We start from the raw sequence: 18,265 nt of genomic DNA on the forward strand, positions 1-18,265 counted from the left end.
TGGGCTCAGTGATGAACCCTCCAATGTCTGGTCACATGGTCAATGTCATGGCACTGGTCACATGGGCTCAGTGATGAACCCTCCAATGTCTGGTCACATGGTCAATGTCTTGGCACTGGTCACATGGGCTCAGTGATGAACCCTCCAATGTCTGGTCACATGGTCAATGTCATGGCACTGGTCAGGTGGGCTCAGTGCTGAACCTTCCAATGTCTGGTCATATGGTCAATGTCATGGCACTGGTCAGGTGGGCTCAGTGCTGAACCCTCCAATGTCTGGTCACATGGTCAATGTCTTGGCACTGGTCACATGGGCTCAGTGATGAACCCTCCAATGTCTGGTCACATGGTCAGTGTCTTGGCACTGGTCGGGTTGGCTCAGTGATGAACCTTCTAATGTCTGGTCACATGGTCAATGTCATGGCACTGGTCAGGTGGGCTCAGTGCTGAACCCTCCAATGTCTGGTCACATGGTCAATGTCTTGGCACTGGTCACATGGGCTCAGTGATGAACCCTCCAATGTCTGGTCACATGGTCAATGTCTTGGCACTGGTCACATGGGCTCAGTGATGAACCCTCCAATGTCTGGTCACATGGTCAATGTCATGGCACTGGTCAGGTGGGCTCAGTGATGAACCCTCCAATGTATTGTCGTATGGCCAATATGGCACTGGTCACATGGGCTCAGTGATGAACCCTCCAATGTCTGGTCACATGACACAGCACTGCATTGTACTTCCACCCCAATTATGTTCTGCTAACATTCCAGCACTCCAATTGTTTTCCTTTATTGTCCCAGCACCCCAATTATTTCCCAGTAGTACTCCAGCACCCTAATGATATCCTGCTTGTGCCCCAGCACTATTTTCCTGCTAGTTCCCTAGTACCTCAGGTATTTCTCATGGGTCTTTCACTGCCCCAATTATTTCCTGGTAATGTCTCAGCACTCCGGTAATTTCTCACTGGTTTTCCAGTACTACTCCAATTACTTTTCCTGAAATATTTCCTGCCAGCTCCCTAGGACCCCATTTACCTCCTGCTGCAGTTCCAGTACCCCAATAATGCCTTGCTAGGGTCCCAGCACACCAAATATGTCCTGCTAGGGCCCCAGCACACCTATTATGTCATGCTAGGGTCCTGGCACCCCAAAATATGCTCTTCTAGAGTCCCAGCACCACAATTATGTCCTGCTAGGATCCAATCACCCCAAATATGTAATGCTAGGGTCCCAGCACTGTAGTTATGTAATGCTAGGGTCCCAACACCACAATTATGTCATGCTAGGGTCCCAACACCACAATTATGTCATGCTAGGGTCCCAACACCACAATTATGTCATGCTAGGGTCCCAACACCACAATTTTGTCATGCTAGGGTCCCAGCAGCATAATTATGTATTGGTAGAGTTCAGGCACCCCAAAATGTGCCCTGCTAGGGTCCTAGCACCCCGTATATGTCCTGCTAGGGTCCTAGCACCCCGGATATGTCACACTAGAGTCCCAGCACCCCAATTATTTCATGGTAGGGTCCCAGCACCCCAATTATGTCATGGTAGGGTCCCAGCACCCCAATTATGTCATGGTAGGGTCCCAGCACACCAATTATGTCATGGTAGGGTCCCAGCACCCCAATTATGTCATGGTAGGGTCCCAGCACACCAATTATGTCATGGTAGGGTCCCAGCACCCCAATTATGTCATGGTAGGGTCCCAGCACCCCAATTATGTCATGATAGGGTCCCAGCACCCCAATTATGTCAGGATAGGATCGTAGCACCACAATTATGTTCTCCTAGTGTCCCAGCACGCCAAATATTTCCTGCTAGCTCCCTAGTAACCCAATTAATGTCCTGGCACCCTAATTATGTACCGTTAGTCTCTGGTAAGGAAGGCATTGGGCAAACAGCAGTGAAAACTGAGATTTCACCCAGAGAACAGCAAACGCCCCATGTAGGATTCCTTGTATATAAATCATATTATCAGTATGTAACAAACTGCAAACCTTTATTCTCTGTATAGTGTGTGGAGTGACTCTGCTTTACTGCTCCCCACTCCAGGCTACTGCTTGAATACAAGGGGCCTAGCCTGCAATTTCAGCAGGGCTTGCACACTGCAGCCTCATATACAGAGGACTATAGAACTTGTATAAACATCCAACATTGCTACAATTATTTTCACAGAAATGCTTCAAAGACAATCCAAAATCTGAGATTCCGTAATAGAGACGTGGTAACATCCTATCTCACTAGGAGGATTAGAGAGCGTAAGTCCTGTAGAAGCTGCCCGAGCCATTGCACCATGTGACAGTTATGTGAAGGCGGGGGACTCCTTTAATCAGGAAGAAGAGAGTTGATATGTAGCACCTGACAATTACGGCAGTGACCCCGGAGGGGCAGTATGTATTCACGGCTGGGACGGCACGGTTATAATATTGCGTAACCCGATCTGACAGTCAGTGATAGTTAGCATACAGCTGGGAAGTGTCTCCCCCCTCCCCCACCCACACTCACAGTTTGGCTGGCGGCCCAGTGTCTTCGCACATACCTGTAGCTGTAACGGGCTGAGTCCAGAAGCTGCGGCAGCTGCCATTGTCGATGGAATGAATTGCACGGGGTAGTTATCACCTGTCGGGGAGAACAATAGACTCAGGTTTAGACACTGAACACAAACGACACATTGCAAGTGCCAACACAGCCGCCTGCGCAACGCCCGCGCTCAGCAAGACATCTGCACACACACAGGGGATGCTGGGTAACTCAGGAGTGCCAGGAGGTGACCCACAGACTTAGGGGGGCATCTCAGGGCACCCACAGATAGGTTCACCCAGTGCCCCCCCCCCCCTTCCCATTTCACAACTTGGCTGTCCTCATAAGCAAATCAAGCCAATCTGTGGCAAATGATCAGATATTCGCTGTGGGTGTCCTCTGTGACCCGGAAAAGGGGCTCATTACAGTTCCGTTTAATGGGTGAGTGAGTAACTGCCACCCCATCCCCCCTTCAGGGTGAGCAGGTAGGTGATATGATACAATGATATCATTCTTATACATTGTAACAGGAGCAAATATTGACCATATTATACGATGATGGATACAATGATGGGATGCAATGATGGGATACAATGACGGGATACAATGATAGGATACAATGATAGGATACAATGATGGGATACAATGATGGGATACAATGACAGGATACAATGACAGGATACAATGATGGGATACAATGATGGGATACAATGATGGGATACAATGATGGGATACAATGATGGGATACAATGATGGGATACAATGATGGGATACAATGATGGGATACAATGATAGGATACAATGATAGGATACAATGACGGGATACAATGACAGGATACAATGACGGGATACAATGACGGGATACAATGACGGGATACAATGATGGGATACAATGACAGGATACAATGACGGGATACAATGACGGGATACAATGACGGGATACAATGATGGGATACAATGATGGGATACAATGATGGGATACAATGATGGGATACAATGATGGGATACAATGATGGGATACAATGATGGGATACAATGATGGGATACAATGATGGGATACAATGATAGGATACAATGATAGGATACAATGATGATGGGATACAATGATGGGATACAATGATGGGATACGATGATGGGATACGATGAGGGGATACAATGACGGGATACAATGACGGGATACGATGACGGGATACGATGACGGGATACGATGACGGGATACGATGACGGGATACAATGAAGGGATACAATGAAGGGATACAATGATGGGATACAATGATGGGATACAATGATGGGATACGATGATGGGATACGATGAGGGGATACAATGACGGGATACAATGACGGGATACGATGACGGGATACGATGACGGGATACGATGACGGGATACGATGACGGGATACAATGAAGGGATACAATGAAGGGATACAATGATGGGATACAATGATGGGATACAATGATAGGCTACAATGATGGGATACAATGATGGGATACAATGATGGGATACAATGATAGGATACAATGATGGGATACAATGATGGGATACAATGATGGGATACAATGAGGGGATACAATGACGGGATAAAATGAGGGGATACAATGATGGGATACAATGATGGGATACAATGATGGGATACAATGAAGGGATACAATGAGGGGATACAATGATGGGATACAATGATGGGATACAATGATAGGATACAATGAAGGGATACAATGAGGGGATACATTTATAACATTATTATACATTGAATCAGTATACCACAGAATTATTGTAATGGGGCACAAGGACATAACCCCCCCCGAATAATTACCATATTATGCTGATATTATACAACAATATAATATCATGATAGCATTATGATACATTGTAATGGGGAAACAAGGATGTGACACCCCAAATATTGACCATATTAATCTGATATTTTATCAGCCCTCATAATTTCCACTCTCTCGCTCGCATTGGGCGAGTGGAAAAAAGGAGGGGGCGAGCAGCGCCGGGACTAGGGGTGTGTGGGAGGTGCGGTGGTGGGGGTGGTGACAAGTAGAGATCTCCTGTGTGACTTTCAATGAAGCAGCTGGAAGCCACAGGAAGGAGAGGAGGAGAAGCGGCTTCCAGCTGCTTCATTGAAAGTCATACAGGAGATCACTACTTGTCACTGCCCCCACCGCCACCCCTTCCAGACATCCCTTGTCCCACTCCCCCATCTTATTTCCAATTTCACTTTCCGCTTCCAGCGACAGGGCAGGGTAGGGGTTGGGTGGGGCAACTGGTGGCGAGTAACTCTTAAGTTCTGGCTAGTAGCTCAGGACTTGAAATATTGAGCCCTGTATTATACAATGATCAGATCCATTGATAGCATTATGATACATTGTAATGGGGACACGAGGATGTGACACCCCAAATATTGACCATATTAATCTGATAGTATATAATGATCAGATCCATTCACAGCATTATTATACATTGCAACTGAATACCAAAGGATCCCCTCCCCCCAATAATGACCATATTATACAATGATAGGATATAATGATATCATTATTATACGTTGTAACATTGTAATGGGGACACGAGGGTGAGACACCCCAAATATTGACCATATTAATCGGATAGTATATAATGATCAGATCCATTGATAGAATTATGATACATTGTAATGGGGACACGAAGATGTGACACCCGGAACGGTAACTATAATATATTATTGTATACTATTAGGATATTATTATGATTAACATTCCCGGGGGTTTCCCTCATGTCTCCATTACAATGTATCATAATGATATCATATCAATATATAAAATCAGTATAATATGTTCAATATTTGGGGTGTCACATCCTCGTGTCCCCATTACAATATTACAATGTATAATATTGATATCATTGTATCATATCAGTATAATATGGTCAATATTGGGGGGGGGTATCTGGAATTCAGTTGCAATGTATAATAATTCTATGAGTGTATCTTACTATTGTATATTATGGTCCATATTTGGGGTGTCACATCCTCGTGTCCCCACTACAATGTATAATAATGCCCATGAAGACGTGACACCCCAAATATTGACCATAATATACAATGATAACATACACTTGTAGCATTATTGTACATTGTAATGGGGACACGAGGATGTGACACCCCAAATATCGACCATATTATATTGATATTATGTACTGATCAGATCCATTGATGCCATTGTGACACATTGTAATGGGAACCCGAGGATGTGACACCCGGAATGGTAACTATAATATATTATTGTATACTTTTAGGATATTATTATGGTTAACATTTCTTTGTGTCTCCATTACAATGTATCATAATGATATCATATCAATGTATAAAATCAGAATAATATGTTCAATATTTGGGGTGTCACATCCTCGTGTCCCCACTACAATGTATCATAATGCCCATGAAGACGTGACACCCTGAACATTGACCGTAATATACAATGATAACATACACTCACAGCATTATTATACATTGTAACTGAATACTAAAGGACCCCCCCCTCCCCCCCCAATAATGACCATATTATACTGATATGATACAATGATATCATTACTATACATTGTATGGGGACACAAGGACGTGACACCCCAAATATGGACCATATTATATTGATATTATGTAATGATCAGATCCATTGATAGAATTATGATACATTGTAATGGGGACACGAGGATGTGACACCCGGAATGGTAACTATAATATATTATTGTATACTATTAGGATATTATTATGGTTAACATTTCCTCGTGTCCCCATTACAATATATAATGATGATATTGTATCAATGTATAAAATCAGTATAATATGTTCAATATTGGTCATTACTGAGTGTATCTTACCATTGTATATTATGGTCCATATTTGGGGTGTCACATCCTTGTGTGCCCATACAATGTATAGTAATGATATCAATGGATCTGATCAATACATAATATCAGTATAACATGGTCAATATTTGGGGTGTCACATTCTCGTGTCCCCATTACAATATATAATGATGATATCGTATCAATGTATAAAATCAGAATAATATATTCAATATTGGTCATTACTGAGTGTATCTTACTATTGTATATTATGGTTCAAATTTGGGGTGTCACGTCCTTGTGTCCCCATACAATGTATAGTAATGATATCATTGTATCAGATCAGTATAATATGGTCATTATTGGGGGGGAGGGGGGGTCCTTTGGTATTCTGTTGCATCATATACTAACGCTATGATTATATCAGATCAGTATAATAACTTCATTATTGGTCATTATTGGTCATTACTTTTGTGTATCTTACTATTGTATATTATGGTCCATATTTGGGGTGTCACGTCCTTGTGTCCCCATACAATGTATAATAATGATATCATCAGATCAGTATAATATGGTCATTATTGAGGGGGGAAGGGGGTCCTCTGGTATTCTGTTGCAATGTATACTAACGCTATGATTGTATCTGATCATTATATATCAGTATAATATGGTCATTATTGGTCATTACTGAGTGTATCTTACTATTGTATATTATGGTCCATATTTGGGGTGTCACATCCTCGTGTCCCCACTACAATGTATCATAATGCCCATGAGGAAGTGATACCCCAAATATTGACCATATTATACAATGATAACATACACTCACAGCATTATTATACATTGTAACTGAATACTAAAGGACCCCCCCTCCCCCCCCAATAATGACCATAATATACAATGATAACATACACTCACAGCATTATTATACATTGTAACTGAATACCACAGGACCCCCCCCTCCCCCCCCAATAATGACCATAATATACAATGATAACATACACTTGTAGCATTATTATACATTGTAACTGAATACCACAGGACCCCCCCTCCCCCCCCCCCAATAATGACCATAATATACAATGATAACATACACTCATAGAATTATTGTACATTGTAATGGGGACACGAGGACGTGACACCCCAAATATCGACCATATTATATTGATATTATGTACTGATCAGATCCATTGATGCCATTGTGACACATTGTAATGGGAACCCGAGGATGTGACACCCGGAATGGTAACTATAATATATTATTGTATACTTTTAGGATATTATTATGGTTAACATTTCTTTGTGTCTCCATTACAATGTATCATAATGATATCATATCAATGTATAAAATCAGAATAATATTTTCAATATTTGGGGTGTCACATCCTCGTGTCCCCACTACAATGTATCATAATGCCCATGAAGACGTGACACCCTGAACATTGACCATAATATACAATGATAACATACACTTGTAGCATTATTATACATTGTAACTGAATACCACAGGACCCCCCCTCCCCCCCCCAATAATGACCATAATATACAATGATAACATACACTCATACCATTATTATACATTGTAACTGAATACCACAGGACCCCCCCTCCCCCCCCCCAATAATGACCATAATATACAATGATAACATACACTTGTAGCATTATTATACATTGTAACTGAATACCACAGGACCCCCCCTCCCCCCCCCCCCAATAATGACCATAATATACAATGATAACATACACTTGTAGCATTATTATACATTGTAACTGAATACCACAGGACCCCCCCTCCCCCCCCCCCAATAATGACCATATTATACAATGATAAGATAATCCCCCCAAAATTCTCTTCAATAATCAAAAGTCCCTTTAAGGGATGAAAATCTTGAAAAAGAAAAGAGGATTTAATGGCGAGCGTCTTCTAGACCGCTTACAGCGGGGAAATCTACGCGCTCAGAGCGCACACGTCAGCCTGCGCGTGTAACAATGCATAAACTAACTACCTCGAAAAGCGACTTTTCATGGCCCCGGCAGGACGCGACACCCAACCAACTCCACATTAACGTTAAGTTACAAAAAAAAATAAAAAGTCGGTTCCTAATCTCGCCATCCGCTTTGCATTCGGCCCATAATACCTCATCAGGCCAGTGAGCACAGCGAGCGCTCACACACAGTCCACTAACAATTGGCGTCTGATTGCCTATGACGGTCGGCTACAATGCCTCCCAGAACACTATATTGTACCGCCCCCCCGCTGAGCAATATTCAAAATACGCCATCTTATTTTCCCCTTTCCATGTGGTTGATTTTGGTTCGTTGGCGAATCGCGTGATTTTAATTTATTTTTTCTTTCTTTTTTTTTTTTTATTCCTGGAAACTAATCGCATCTAATGACCCCGGCGCCCGGGCTGATGTGATTTCTCTTTATTCCGATATGTTAAATCTCGTCGCCCCCCCCCCCCCAAATAAGATGGGAATTTCAGGTTAAATAAGGCTTCCTTCCACCTTTCCGTCTGCGGGAAATATATAGAACGGGCGCACAAAGGGCGCCGCAGAATTAATGACGCTTTAAAGAGGTTGGAAATAAGCATTTAAACTATCAGCGGGAACTAGTTTAGGTATGATGTCCCCCCCCCCACCCCCCGCCCCGACGCATCATGAATAATTCATGGCCGCCTCTTTTGTCTCCCCGACGCTCCGCAGCGCCAATGATCCGTCGTCCTTAAAGAGAATTTACTGCGGAGTAAACGCATCACGTAAAAGTGTTTTGTCAATGGAACGCGGATCTCTCGGCGCCCGCTGTGTGCGTGAATCGCTGATCGGCCCAGGAGAACATCTGCATTTATAACCGCTGGGAAGGAGCGCGGGACGGCGGCCATTTTGTTCACTTTTTTTTTTTTTTTTTGCTCCGGGGTTAGAGAGCAACTTCAGCCAGAGAGAGACACAGAATTCGAATCCCATTGGAAGGTTTGTAATGAGGACACACCAGCGCCATCCGATGGCTGCACAAGATGAGGAGGGTGTCACGGGGCGGACTGACCATTTGGAAACTCGGGCACTGCCCAAGGGCCCGGGGTCAGTAGGGGGCCCCATGAGGTGCCCCTGGTACCTTTTTCATAGGCTTTTTTGAGTTTGGGCAGGACACAGGGGCCCCATGATCCCCTATTGCCCAGGGGCCCCATGCGTTGTTAGTCCACCCCTGGGGTGACAACATCTATTACAGCCTGATGTTCTGCTAGAACCTCCCACCTTCTCTACAGCAGTTTGGTGAATAGATGAACTAAATATGGTGTCGTCGCCCCCCCCCCCCCCCCAGGAAGCCAAAAGACATTCATTTAGAGGAGGTATGACTACCACAGTGAAATAACTACTTTCCACTGTTTGGGCAACAACTACTTTGGTTGCTAGGATGCAAGCAGCCACCTGCCTCCTAGCAACCGAGCACACTGTGCATGCCAGCTGTATGTGTCCTAGCAAATAATGACACCACCCGTTGCTAGGATGCTGGCAGCTGCACAGTCATTAGTTGTTATGGCACACCCTGACAACCAATGACAAGGAAATGTGGGGTCGCCTCCCAAAATTCACACCAGATACTGATTCAGGATTGGGGTCAGGTATGGATTTAACCTCAACCCCAAAATCTATACCAGACCCTTTTCCAAGCAAGCAGCCTGGGTGGCTAGAGAAGAAGGGGGGCGAGTGAGCGAACAACTCCCCCCCCCAACCCAATCCCACCTCCTTGACCATACCAAGCCAAGTGCCTTCCACATGGTGAAGGCACCTTGCCAAGCAGACCCTCCTGGAAAAGCACAGGTACACCCCCCACCCCCCTCTGACAGTGCCCAGACCCTCCATGCCAATTCTTGGATAATCTCCTGGCCTATTGCCTTGGAAAATGGACAAAATAGATTTTCTAAGTGGCCACCTGCCTCCTGGCAACCAAGCACACTGTGCATGATAGCTGCCTGCGTCCTAGCAACTAATGACACCACACGTTGCTAGGACGCTGGCGGCAGCGCAGTCATTAAATGCTATGGTGCGCCAAAGCAACCATTGACAGTGTTGGTGAAAAATTATGTGGGGTCCCCCCCCCAGAAAAAAAATTCAGACCAGATCCTTATTTGGGATTGGGGTCTGCTATGGATTTTAGGGTGGAGCCCCACCCAAGAGAGCTTGGGTAGCCCCCAAAATTCCGTATCAGTCCCACCAGGTCTGGTATGGAGGTTAAGGAGGAACCCATACACAAAGCCAATCCCAAAATGTATACCAGACCTAAGGGGAGCTCTGTGGGTTTAACCCTAAAATCCAAACCAGACCCCAATCCTGAATAACGGTCTGGAATTAATTTGGGGGGGAACCTCCACATCTTCATTTTGTGGGGAATCTTGGGGGCACCCCAGTCTGTGCGATTTTTTTCTGTGGGGTCTAACCCTAAAATCTATACCAGACCTTCATCCAACCATGCATCCTAGGTGTCGAGAGAAGAAGGGGTGATGAGTGTACGACCCCCCCCCCCTCCACCACCACCATTCCCACCTTCCTAATCACACCAGGCCAAGTGCCTTCAACATGGTGAGGGCCACGGCGACTTTTCTGGCAATGCACTTTGTTTTTGAATAGGTATGTGTTCCCTTAGGCAGTGCCCAGCCCCCATGCCCTTTGTAGCCCCCATGCCCTTCGTAGCCCCCATGCCCTTCGTTGGATCATCTTCTTGCCTATTAACCTTGAAAATGGAGAGAATTGGTTTTCTAGATTCGCCTCCCATTGACCTCATTGGGGTTGGCATTGAAAGTATGCAAGTGTCAGGGTGTCATTGTTCTGGACCCGCAAGTGTCAGGGTGTCATTGTTCTGGACCCGCAAGTGTCAGGGTGTCATTGTTCTGGACCCCCAAGTCTCAGTGTGTCATTGTTCTGGGACCCCCAAAGTGACAGGGTGTCATTGTTTTTGACCCTCAAGTGACAGGGGATCAGTATTCTGGACCCCCAAGTGGCAGTGTGTCATTGTTCTGGGATCCCCAAGGTTCAGGGTGTCATTGTTCTGGGATCCTGAAGTGTCAGGGTGTCATTCTTCTGGACCCCCCAAGTGTCAGGGTGTCATTGTTCTGGGACCCTCAAGTGACAGTGGTCAGTATTCTGGACCCCCAAGTGTCAGGGTATTATTGTTGTGGGATCCTCAAGTGTCAGGGTGTCATTGTTCTGGACCCCCAAGTGTCAGGGTGTCATTGTTCTGGACCCCCAAGTGTCAGGGTGTCATTGTTCTGGACCCTCAAGTGACAGGCGGTGAGTATTCTGTACCCCCAAGTGTCAGGGTGTCATTGTTCTGGGATCCCCAAGTGTCAGGGTGTCATTGTTCTGGGGTCCCCAAGTGTCAGGGTGTCATTGTTCTGGGTCCCCCAAGTGTCAGGGTGTCATTGTTCTGGGATCCCCAAGTGTCAGGGTGTCATTGTTCTGGGATCCCAAGTGTCAGGGTGTCATTGTTCTGGACCCCCAAGTGTCAGGGTGTCATTGTTCTGGACCTCCAAGTGTCAGGGTGTCATTGTTCTGGGATCCCCAAGTATCAGGGTGTCATTGTTCTGGGCCCCCCAAGTGTCAGGGTGTCATTGTTCTGGACCTCCAAGTGTCAGGGTGTCATTGTTCTGGGGTCCCCAAGTGTCAGGGTGTCATTGTTCTGGGGTCCCCAAGTGTCAGGGTGTCATTGTTCTGGGATCCCAAAGTGTCAGGGTGTCATTGTTCTGGGTCCCCCAAGTGTCAGGGTGTCATTGTTCTGGACCCCCAAGTGTCAGGATGTCATTGTTCTGGACCCCCAAGTGTCAGGGTGTCATTGATCTGGGATCCCTGCCACCCATTGGCCTCCATGGAGTTGGCATTGAAAGTATGCAATTTGCGCAGCTTTGGACGCATTTTCCAAGAATGCCCTAAAATGGAACCCAAACAGATTCACTCAAAACTTCCTCCTCCACCTGCCCATCGTGTTGCAGGGAAGCCCTCCCACTGCAAGCCTGATTTCACCTTTCATCTGGAAATGGTCAGATTTCGGGTCGTGTAAAGCGAGGGACCAGATGATCAGACAATGGACATTGGGAATACGCGAGCGGCAGATACGAGGAGTGTGAGATCTCCTCCAGGAGGCGATGAGGCTGGGCTGGAAATCCACAAACATGAACTGGAATGACTGGATATTTATCTGCAATCTCATTGTTTGATCCTGTCCAAATATTCCGCAGGAATGAGCCTCCGAAGGGCCCGACGTGTCCCAACATAATGAGACATTTCTGCCGACAATACGGAACGTTACATAACCTCCTCGGCTCCTCAATCTGCATCACAATGGAGGTCTCCGATGAACACACCCAACGCTCCTCACCAACCGCACACTGCTGAGGGGGAAAAATGGGGAGCCCCCAATACTGGGGCCACAAGTGGCAGGGTGTCATTGGTCTGGACCCCCAGGTGTCAGGGTGTCATTGTTCTGGGAACCCCAAGTGTCAGGGTGTCATTGTTCTGGGACCCCCAAGTGTCAGGGTGTCATTCTTCTGGGACCCCCAAGTGTCAGGGTGTCATTGTTCTGGGACCCCCAAGTGTCAGGGTGTCATTCTTCTGGGACCCCAAGTGTCAGGGTGTCATTGGTCTGGGATCCTCAAGTGTCAGGGAGTCATTGTTCTGGGATCCCCAAGTATCAGGGTGTCATTGATCTGGACCCCCAAGTGGCAGGGTGTCATTGTTCTGGGACCCCCAAGTATCAGGGTGTCATTGTTCTGGGATCCCCAAGTGTCAGCGTGTCATTGTTCTGGGACCCCCAAGTATCAGGGTGTCATTGTTCTGGGATCCCCAAGTGTCAGGGTGTCATTGGTCTGGGATCCCCAAGTGTCAGGGTGTCATTGTTCTGGATCCCCAAGTGTCAGGGTGTCATTGTTCTGGACCCCCAAGTGTCAGGGTGTCATTGTTCTGGGACCCCAAGTGTCAGGGTGTTATTGTTCTGGACTCCCAAGTGTCAGGGTGTCATTGTTCTGGGACCCCCAAGTGTCAGGGTGTCATTGTTCTGGACCCCCAAGTGTCAGGGTGTCATTGTTCTGGGATCCCCAAGTGTCAGGGTGTCATTGTTCTGGGACCCCCAAGTGTCAGGGTGTCATTGTTCTGGGATCCCCAAGTGTCAGGGTGTCATTGTTCTGGGACCCCCAAGTGTCAGGGTGTCATTGTTCTGGGATCCCCAAGTGTCAGGGTGTCATTGTTCTGGGATCCCCAAGTGTCAGGGTGTCATTGTTCTGGGACCCCAAGTGTCAGTGTGTCATTGTTCTGGGACCCCCAAGTGTCAGGGTGTCATTGTTCTGGGACCCCAAGTATCAGGGTGTCATTGTTCTGGGACCCCCAAGTGTCAGGGTGTCATTGTTCTGGGACCCCCAAGTGTCAGGGTGTCATTATTCTGCACCCCTAAATATCAGGGTGTCATTGTTCTGGACCCCCAAGTATCAGTGTGTCATTGTTCTGGGAGCCCCAAGTGTCAGGGTGTCATTGTTCTGGGACCCCCCAAGTGTCAGGGTGTCATTGTTCTGGGATCCCCAAGTGTCAGGGTGTCATTGTTCTGGGACCCCCAAGTGTCAGGGGGTCATTGTTCTGGGACCCCCCAAGTGTCAGGGTGTCATTGTTCTGGACCCCCAAGTGTCAGGGTGTCATTGTTCTAGAACCCTTAGGTGTCAGGGTGTCATTGTTCTGCACCCCCAACTGTCAGGGTGTCATTGTTCTGGGTCCCCCAAGTGTCAGGGTGTCATTGTTCTGCACCCCCAAGTGTCAGGGTGTCATTGTTCTGCACCCCCAAGTGTCAGGGTGTCATTGTTCTGCACCCCCAAGTATCAGGGTGTCACTGTCCTTGCACGGACTCTGGGGAGCGGCATTGTAGGTCATGGCTCTCCTCTCCTTCAGGTAAAGGGTTAATATCTCCATTCCTCCGGAAGATTCTGCCTGCGGCTCTCCAGCTGCTGAACTTCAATTCTCTGAATTCTCTATCAGTCTCCTTATTTATGGCACCGCGCCCTGCGCTGCGTTCGCGTGGAGGCGGGGCTCTTCTGTGAACGGAGGCGGAGCTCTTCTGTGAACAGAGGCGGAGCTCTTCTGTGAACGGAGGCGGAGCTCTTCTGTGAACAATTTATATCCGAAAAATGACTGACGAGGAAATTCATGTTTCTGGGAGATGAAATCTGACCGACAACTGACACCCGGGACAGGGAGGACCTCGCCTTGTGACCTGCTGCAAAGTTACAATGTACAGTCTGATCACTGGGGGAGGGGAGACTGAGGAAATGACTCCTCCTCCTTCTACAAAGCTACAATGTACAGCTGTGATGGCGGCTCTGGGCGGGGCCGGCGTCCGTTCAGCGCTGCGCTGGGGCGTCTTTATTTTTTTAGCCCCACCAGCCGTCCTTTGGGGTCCCGCAGAGCAGGGGGCGGTCCCTTCTTCATAAAGGGGGCTTCTCCCTCTCGATGGGCGTAGATGCTTCATCTGGAGGAACGTTAGAGCGATTCTCGCCCGACTTTTCCGCGCCGTAACCCCGCTGGGGGTTTTGTAGCGATTTTGGGGTTTTTTGATACAAAGTGAAAGATAAATGATAAAATAAAAGTCTACAAAACAATTCTTCATCCTAAAATGTATGGAAGTCATTTCTGTCATGTGGCCCTGATGAAGGAGCATTGGGCCCCTGAAACGCATCGGGGTTCTATCGTGAGCCTTGCTGTTGTGTGAACTTGGACTCTAGTAACGCCGATCGTCCAAACCATGGGACGCCGTTGGCGTGGGGCCCATCGACCATCATCAGGGGCCCCATCAGAGTCCCCTTTACATCAGGAGCCCCATCATACTCCACCTTACATCAGGGGCCCTATCAGAGTCACCTTTACATTGGGGCCCCATCAGACTCCCCCTTACATCAGGGGCCCTATTAGAGTCACCCTTAAATCGGGGCCCCATCAGACTTTTCCTTACATCAGGAGCCCCATCATGCTCCACCTTACATCAGTGGCCCTATCAGAGTCACCCTTACATCAGGGGCCCTATGAGAGTCACCCTTACATCAGGAGCCCCATCAGAGTCACCCTTACATCAGGGGCCCTATCAGAGTCACCCTTACATCAGGGGCCCTATCAGAGTCACCCTTACATCAGGGGCCCTATCAGAGTCACCCTTACATCAGGGGCCCTATCAGAGTCACCCTTATATCAAGGGCACCATCAGAGTCCCCTTTAGATCAGGAGCCCCATCATACTCCCCCTTACATCAGGGCCCCTATCAGAGTCACCCTTACATTGGGGTCCCATCAGACTTCCCCTTACATCAGGGGCCCAATCAGAGTCCCCCTTTAGATCAGGAGCCCCATCATACTCCCCCTTACATTGGGGCCCCATCAGACTCCCCCTTATCGAGTTCACGACCCAGAACTACTGCGACCGATCATTTACTGCCCCCAAAATGTAAAATCTAAAGCCGCGTCCTCCCAGGTTTGGGTTTGGCGCCCTACTGAGAGCGCTGTACGGTCGATCGGCCCCGCCTACCGCGCCCCATGGTTTGGACGATCGGTGTTTCTAGAGCGCACGGAGGGGACGACGGAGATGGATCTGACGTCTGCGGCGGGTCTAATCCCCCTCTAAGCCCCTTTGTCCGGCGTTGATTAATCCGCTCGGATTGTGCGAAGCGAGAGATTTAATAGTGAAAGCAATTAAAGAAAAGCGCGGGGGGCGTGTCCCGGTCAGCGAAGGGCGTCGAACGTTTGTGTCAGACGAGTAAATGGTGAAGGTCGTTATCTTTCCTGCGCCGAGTCCACTCAGGGGGGGTTTATGGCGTCGTAAAGACAGAAATATGGGAGTTTAATTTAATTGTCGCCGTCCGCCGCGGCTTTTATCCCCCGCGTGCCGCCATTACGGCTGTCATTGTTTCCCAACAAGGCGCGATCCGCCGCGACGCGGCACAAAACACACAATTAGTCGGCGGGAAATAATGGATGGAAATTGGCGCGAGATAAAAACGTTCCAATGAGGACGGCGCCGCCGCGGATTATTCATTAAATGGACCGCTAATGTATTATTAATTGAATTGTTAATGGGGCCCCTTTGTTGGGGCCGAGGGGCCCATTATGTCTGCTATGTATAGATCGACCTCCCGCAACAACCACTTCTCCCGCTCCTAATGTGTCGCCTCTTCGCCACCCCGCCTCCGATCGGGATTTAAAGGGGACCCACGCTGAGAGGGGAGTCCCCATTACATCCAGGGTCCCACCAGAGTCCTCCCTTTATATCTGGGTCCCACCAGAGTCCTCCCTTTATATCTGGGTCCCACCAGAGTCCTCCCTTTATATCTGGGTCCACACCAGAGTCCCCCTTATATCTGGGTCCACACCAGAGTCCCCCTAATATCTGGGTCCACACCAGAGTCCTCCTTATATCAGAGTCCCTATCAGAGTCCCCCTAATATCTGGATCCCCATCAGAGTCCTCCCTTTATATCTGGATCCCCATCAGAGTCCCTCTTATATCTGGGTCTCCACCAGAGTCCTTCTTATATCTGGGTCCCCTCAGAGTCCCTCTTATATCTGAGTCCCCATCAGAGTCCCCTTTTAACAGGACAGAGTTCCCATTAAATCAGAGTACCTCCTTATATCAGGGGCTCCACCAGAGCCTCGTTATTTCTGGGTCCCCATCAGAGTGCCCTTTTAACAGGATAGAGTCCCCATTAAATCAGAGTCTCCCCCATTATATCAGTCCCTCCTTACATCCAGGTTCCCTTCAGAGTCCCCCTAATATCAGGGTCACCATCAGAGTCCCCCTTACATCAGGGGCCCCATCAGAGTCCCCCTTACATCAGGAGCCCCATCAGACTCCACCTTACATCAGGGGCCCTATCAGGGTCACCCTTACATCAGGGCCCCATCAGAGTCACCCTTACATCGGGGCCTCATCAGACTCCCCCTTATAGAGTTCTCATTAAATCAGAATCTCCCCCATTATGTCAGAGTCCCTCCTTACGTTAGGGTCCCCAACAGAGTCCCCCTCATATCTGGGTCCCCAACAAAGTCCCCCTTATACCTGGGTCCCCATCAGAGTCACCCTTATATCAGGGACTCCATCAGAGTCCCCCTTACATCCTGGTGCCCATCAGAGCCCCTTCTTATATCAGGGGCCCCATCAGAGTCCCTCTTACCTCCAGGTCCCCATTAGAGCCCTCCGTATATCTGGGTCCTCATTAGAGCCCCCCTTTACAACAGGGTCCCTATCAGAGTCCCCCCCTTAAAGGAGACCTGCACTGAGAGGGGTGCAGAGGCGGCCATGGATGACCTTTCTGAATCACTGGCCTTAACAAGCAAGCAGCCAGTGAAGTCCCGACCCTCCAGACTCAGCCCACAGACGAGGATTGAAGCGAACTGTCCAATCCCGGCCTTCCTCTGTGCGGGGATTTGTCTGTTTCCCTCAGCGGGGACTCGTCTGCCCAGGACAGAGGTAAGGAGACACTCAGGGAAGTGTCTGATGGAAGCTGCCGTTCTGAGATGCAGGCTAAATCCCGGGCAGCAGTGGGAGTCAGAGAGTGACAGCTTCCATCAGAGGCTTCGCACACACCTTCTGCTATGTCACTCCTATCTAGAAATGTCATCTATTCCCGGGAGACCTGCACTCCGGATGGTGGGAATACTGTGTCCCCACTGGGAGATTTATCATCACTTCCTGTCCAGGTGACCACACAGGAAATCCCCCTGACTGGCAGCAAGCGCTGAAAACCTAAAACTCAGAAAAACCACTTTGGATAAAACTCTCTTTCTGGACGGAGCGGGAGAGGGTGAGAGCCGAGATTTCAGTGCTTACTGCCAGTCAGGGGGATTTCCTGTGTGGTCACCTGGACAGGAAGTGATGACAAATCTCCCACCGGGGACACG

The 18,265-nt window shown here is 48.0% G+C and overlaps 1 protein-coding gene across 1 annotated transcript in view; it reads right to left on the reverse strand.

Annotated features, from left to right (window-relative positions):
- The window catches only part of LOC149428451 (transcription factor Sox-6-like), a 108,764-nt gene that overhangs the window by 77,253 nt on the left and 13,246 nt on the right, over positions 1–18,265 (reverse strand). The window contains exon 2 of the mRNA XM_089667390.1: positions 2,544–2,623. Within this exon, the coding sequence (XP_089523516.1) occupies positions 2,544–2,623 (80 nt within the window). The remainder of the gene's footprint in view (positions 1–2,543; positions 2,624–18,265) is intronic.

The sequence above is a fragment of the Staurois parvus genome, unplaced genomic scaffold (genome assembly GCF_062004578.1).
Source record: "Staurois parvus isolate SC_StPar_1 unplaced genomic scaffold, SC_StPar_1.0 ptg003236l, whole genome shotgun sequence".
NCBI lineage: Eukaryota > Metazoa > Chordata > Amphibia > Anura > Ranidae > Staurois > Staurois parvus.